The sequence below is a fragment of the Xenopus laevis genome, chromosome 2L, assembly GCF_017654675.1.
Source record: "Xenopus laevis strain J_2021 chromosome 2L, Xenopus_laevis_v10.1, whole genome shotgun sequence".
Taxonomy (NCBI): domain Eukaryota; kingdom Metazoa; phylum Chordata; class Amphibia; order Anura; family Pipidae; genus Xenopus; species Xenopus laevis.
The window spans coordinates 168,379,067-168,385,066 of NC_054373.1; the positions used below are offsets into that span (position 1 = coordinate 168,379,067).

A 6,000-nucleotide genomic window follows, 5' to 3' on the forward strand; every position below is an offset into this window, starting at 1 on the left:
CTTACTTAAAGTTAATGTGAACCAACAGCAGGTGGTATTGTCGTTTTACATTCATTATATTAGCAGTTTAATACTGCTTATATCTTGAAAACTAGGGAAAATACACAAGTCAAAAGTGCTTAGAAGAGATCTCTGAGCAATTTTACATTAATTCTGTTGTTGTTTTATATTTCATTTAACTGACTAAAGTAACCCCAGTCTTTCAAAATTATCATCATACAAAATAATTTCATTATGGGTTTGTGATACTTTCTAGATGAACTGAAGTTAAAAACAATAGAGAAATAATTGAGATGGAATGTATGGTATAACAACAAGCAAATAATTGTAATGTATTACAAAGAAAGAGTTCGCAATGCGCTTTTTGTAAGAATTAAAGGGGCAATTTTCTTTTTAAACCAAAATAGAAGGCACAGTGTGTGTAACCTATGAATGTGCCTTTACACAGCCATTTCCAGCAGACAACTGAGAAAGCCATGGAATGGGTGAAAAAGAGAGACAATCAGTATCCTGGCATCTGTTATCGACTCGGCTTGGGCAAAGACTGGGAATCTGCCACCCGGAAGTTATTGTCCATTGATCCAGTGGATCCTTCCTCTGATCTTTATCCTGCTCTGACCAGTGACACAACCAACATTTAACTCAAATCATTGTTACTGTTTGGGGTAGAACTGGACAGAATAATGTGGTGGGATGAGCAGGTGCCACATCCAGTAGCCTATACAGAACTCATAATCACACTCCCTTCTCTATTCTTCTTGTCTCTTTCCATGTTAATTAAACATATGAATAAACAGTTTGTGTATTAAATGCATGAATGACTTCAAAGGGGAACTAAACATCCTAACTAAACATTAATAAAGGTATGGGACCTATTATCCAGAATGCTCAGGGTCTGGTTTTGCCTCCAATAATTATATATTCGTTTGGATCAAATACAAACTACTGTTTTATTATTACAGAGAAAAAAGGAAATATTTCTGGATTACAGGTTTCCAGATAATAAACTGTATTAATTACTAACCAGCCTTATATTGTGACATTTCTATTCTATGTGTACTGTATATTGTGAGTGGGTCCCTAAGCTCAGTAAGTGACAGCAGCACAGAGCATGTGCAGTGAATCAGCAGAAAAGAAGGTGGGGAGCTACTGGGGCATCTTTGGAGACACAGATCTTTACTGCTAAAGGGCTGTGGTTGCCTTGGGCTGATACAGAAGCACAAAACATACTGTACAACATTTCTAGCTATTTCTTTAGTTAAGCTTTAGTTTTTCTTTAAGGTATGAAGATCCAAATTACAGAAAGATCCATTATCCGGTATACCCCAGGTCCTGAGCATTCTGGATAACATACTTGTACTTTATTGGACCACCATTCATCCTCCATCAACCATCTCGCTAAAGTCAGTATCTGTGTATTATTTTATTGGCTCAAACAAAGTAGACAAAGGCTTTGTCTACTTTGAGCCAATAAAATTGCACAACTTAAAAGTCTGTCAGTGTGTAACAGCCATTTGGACTATATGTGACTTTCCAGACTCGTGGCAGGTTGGGTAATAAACTGTTTGGCACCTGATCCAAAAGGAAGGAATACAGAGGTTGAGCACTTCATCATTCAGTGGAGTCTCTGTGTTTTAAGTGTTCAATTGACATTTTATATTATATTATTAGTCCCTTTATACAGACTATTGCCCGTCATGGATGGGCGGTTCCCTTTATCTGTTACATTCTAATACGTTCCTGTTCCAGAAGTGGAGCAGTGTCGGCTGAGCTGAGACCCTCTTCACTTTTTGGGGCACTTATTACACTCTCTTGTGTTAGGGAAGAACAGAACAGTCCAAGTGGCTTCCTGCTGCTATTGGATACAGCACATTCAGAACTAGCATTGCAACTGGCTTTTCCTCTATTTATATCACTGCTCATAATCTTTATTCCGGTGGAGTTTGGCTAATGACTGTCAATAGGATGGTTTTCAACCCAGTGTGGCATTAGCCTAAATCCATCGTTTGCTCTTACTAATCTTACAAATTAGTTTCAATATCAGCTGTTTTGTAGCTTCAATAGAAGCTTGATTTTATTATGTTTGCTATTGCAAAAGGGTAAACTATAATATGCCTGAAAGGTCCATAAAAGCAAAGTGCAACAATATTGCCACAGTAGCTAGCAATAAATTGACCGATCATGTGACATATAGAGATGTCAGAAGCAATAAGCTGCGTTTATTATGCAACTGTCATGTCCAATATCTGCCCAATAAATATGACATGATGAAATTGCCAGCGTGTCTCTTCTTATTTATAATCTGCTCATTAAACATTAACAGAAGAAATAGCAGATCTTTACCATTTCTGAAAATAACCTCAAATCTTGCAATTTTCAGCTTTTTATATCTCACGTATTGTTAGGTACTGAGTGAAAACATCCGACATATGAACACCATACTTTGAGCACAGCAAAGTATGTGGCATGTAGAGAAAATACAAAAATAAAAAATAGGGCATACAAATTGTCTTACTGTAGCTGTCACCTCTGTGAAACCCATCTATTTTCTGCATTTTATGTGTGGTAATTAACTGTGTAGAACCTCCTTACATGACCTTTATTGTCAGTGTTTTTAATTCAGGAGCCTGATTTGCAGGAATAAGCACTACACATACACATCTTTCTGCTAGTTCCTTAGCATTATTCTTACTTATTACTGGGGTACTAATGGAAAGGTCTTCATAAAACAGAATCATAAAAAAATCTTTACTCACTTATCTAACAAAAATATTAAATATTGAAGTGTTGGTTATTAGGGATCTGACTGCCAGCATAGTAGTTTGATTTATGATATGCCATGTATATACTGGACATAAGCAGACTTGCAAGCCCAAAAAGTCCTGGCAAGGAAGGGATTAAATATCCTCCCCGAACATAAAAATCACCCTCCGTCCTATGACAATGATCCCTAAACAAACTCAAAGGACAAGACACACTTGTAAAAAAAACTCAAGTTCCTTTTAAAAATTCACTTGAAAGAATTAGTACACTAAATATTCATATTAAAAAAATAAATATCTACAGTTCATCCGTTGTTTATCAAGACAGTTAGCCCCTATACATAGGAGAAGGCGACCTTAAAAATTCATCAAGCAGTAAAAACCTCATAAAAACATGTACAAAAATGCCCTCTCTAACAGCATCAAAGTTTACAATGTGCCAATTAATAATATAAAGTGCAATGTGCCATAAATATACAATTATTAAAGTGCTTAGAAAAACAGATGTTCACCAAAGTTAAAAAGGACCCAGGTACATAAGTCTCAGGTCTTTCACTTAGGAAGGCCAGAAATGAGCTATAGGTCAAATGTGATGGGCAAAATAAAAGTGTGCATCACAAAGAAACTCACAACTACCAGCACAGACCCAGATACATCTGTCCTGGATCAGTCACTTTAGGAAAAGTGTAAACTGATCTTACCCAATACATAACATGGTTCAGGTGCACCAGTTCCAAAATCTTAGCAAAGGGTTCAGAAAAACCATATATATTAACCACAAAAATGAAGATTCAGACACTTAAAAACCACAAAGGTCACCAAAACAAACATAAAAACAAAACTTTATTTGAACAACATCTAAGAACATCCAAAATCTGAACCTAGTTACCTTAACGTTACAAACTGACCAACTGGGATATTGCATATAAGATAGAACAAGAAAGTGATGAATTTCAGTCCAACGCAGTGGGTTGCTGCAAAATCAGTGCTTTATTCGACACAACATGTTTCGAGCTAGGCTCTTGGTCAAGCCTAGCTCGAAACATGTTGTGTCGAATAAAGCACTGATTTTGCAGCAACCCACTGCGTTGGACTGAAATTCATCACTTTCTTGTTCTATTTGATATTGGCTTCATTGGACGGAGGCTTAGTGATTGAACAGTCTGGTCGAATCCACTCTATTCTGTATTGAATATAAGATGTTTTGGATGAGAAGATATGGTTTGTAGGATGATATTAACTGCAACGTCCTTTCTATACAATGATGTAACTATAATATAACCACTTGTGATGTCCAAAAATTTATACTGTCCCTCTGAATCTCTGAAAGTGAATGGCAAATTTAAATCACTCATTATGAATTTACTGGCTCAAAATAAAAAAAATTCTTACATGCCAAATCAGGAGCAAAACATCAATATAGCCTCCATAATAATAAATATGGCTACTAAAAATGTTACTATAATATATATATAAATATATGGATGTTCCCACCAAGTCATAAAAAGCTTTGCATATAATGGTGCAAATTTACTCTCTCAGTGCTTCCATGTTTCTGTATCTAGCACTGTCAAAAAAGAAGAAATTATGAATCAATAAAAATTCAACAGCCTCCAATATAAAATTCCTTAAAGGGACATCATAATTGCAGTCTGATCTAAATGAAAGGCAGTTGATTTAAGGCCTAAGTCGCACATGCAATCAGACTTATCTTGTGTTTGTGTCCAGGGAGTAGAAAGGGTTTTTCTGAGACCAAGAGGAAAGGATTTGTGAGGCTTTTTGGATTCTTCATTTAGGTACTCGAATACCTTTAGGCATGAATGCTGAATTTGACATATCATACTATTATCCATAACCCCACAGGAGAATGTTCTTTAGTCCTTTCAAAATTCCTTTGAATTTCCTATCGGCCTCCTTTGATATATACATACATATAATGTGCACCAATGAATAGAAATCAATGCATTTGATGGAGATGTATTTTATTGGTTGATAACCAATAGCACTATGATGTAATTCTGGCAACTTTTTGAATTGTTTCCAGTGTCATAACTAGATATTAATGGGCCCCACACAGTGTTGGACTGGGAGGGTCTGGGCCCACCGGGGCTACCGCATCAGGGCCCTGCCCCCCATGGGCCCCACGACCCTGCCCCCCTCATGGGTCCCCTTCAGGTCCCCCCTACTGAGCCGAAAATCCTGGTCTGCCTTCCCAGCCCCCCGGCCTACCTGTGCTCATAACTTCTTCAATGGTGGGGGATGGAGGTCAAGAGTGCAGGCTCTGTGGAGTGGGTGTAGGCCAGTGGGGCTCACAAGGGCTGCTGGTGGATCAAGGACCCCGTCCCCCTCCTCAGCCACAAATCCTGCTCTGCCCTGCTGCATCCTCTGCTTCCTCCAGCGCATACTGGTCTGTACCGGGGGGTTGGAGTTTTCCAAGGCAGGCTGTGTCCTGCCGGCCCAGTCCAACCCTGGCCCCACAGCAAATTATTTTTCAGTCCCCCAAAATATCTAAAGATTGACTGGTTTTACCAATATTTATTGAAATTGTATATGAATTAGGGCTTCCTGGGCCCCTGTACCTCCTGGGCCCCCCTGTAGCCGCAGGGTCTGCTTCCTCTGTAGTTACACCCCTGATTGTTTCACTATTTTAAGCACGTTCACACACTTTTATATTATAAATGTTAAAGGTCCTAATAACGAGGACAGAAACATCAAACCTCTGTGAACGAGTTCATAATAAAATCATTGAATCACATAGGGAGTGCTGGTCCTGGACTTGATGATCCCATATTTGGTGTAAATAAGATTTGACCATGCACCCCGCTTTTTGTTTTCATTAGTGCAGGCACTTAGAGACTTTTATAAAAACAGCAGAAGCTGATTTGTGTGCCCTTCACAATTTTCATTATTGGAATACAAGCAGGATATGGAGAGTGCAAGGCAGCAGTCACGCTATCTATGAAAGATGAGACAATTTTACTGTGAATGATATCCAAAACATCCTATTTACTGAGACGTGCGAGAAAGCCTTGAGCGAGAGAAATATATCATGAGTTCACTGGCGTAACTACCTAAACAGCTGGGCAACAGTGGGGACCTCGGGATCTGCTGCATCATAGTCCCCCTCCCGACTCATCTTTTACCTTTAAAATATCGTCACAGTGCCGGCCCTGGAGGTGCAGCACAGGCGGGTCGGGCGGGGGGCCAGTGGAAAAGTACTGTTTGCACTGGGCTCTAT

General features: G+C 38.8%; 1 protein-coding gene across 4 annotated transcripts in view; it reads left to right on the forward strand.

Annotated features, from left to right (window-relative positions):
• parp4.1.L (poly(ADP-ribose) polymerase family member 4, gene 1 L homeolog) overlaps positions 1–796 on the forward strand; it is a 62,275-nt gene extending 61,479 nt beyond the window's left edge. For all 4 annotated transcript variants that reach the window (XM_018247750.2, XM_041582679.1, XM_018247749.2 and 1 more), the window contains exon 36: positions 449–796. In XM_018247750.2, the coding sequence (XP_018103239.1) occupies positions 449–641 (193 nt within the window). In that variant the 3' untranslated portion in view covers positions 642–796. The remainder of the gene's footprint in view (positions 1–448) is intronic.
• Positions 797–6,000: the final 5,204 nt, after the last annotated feature.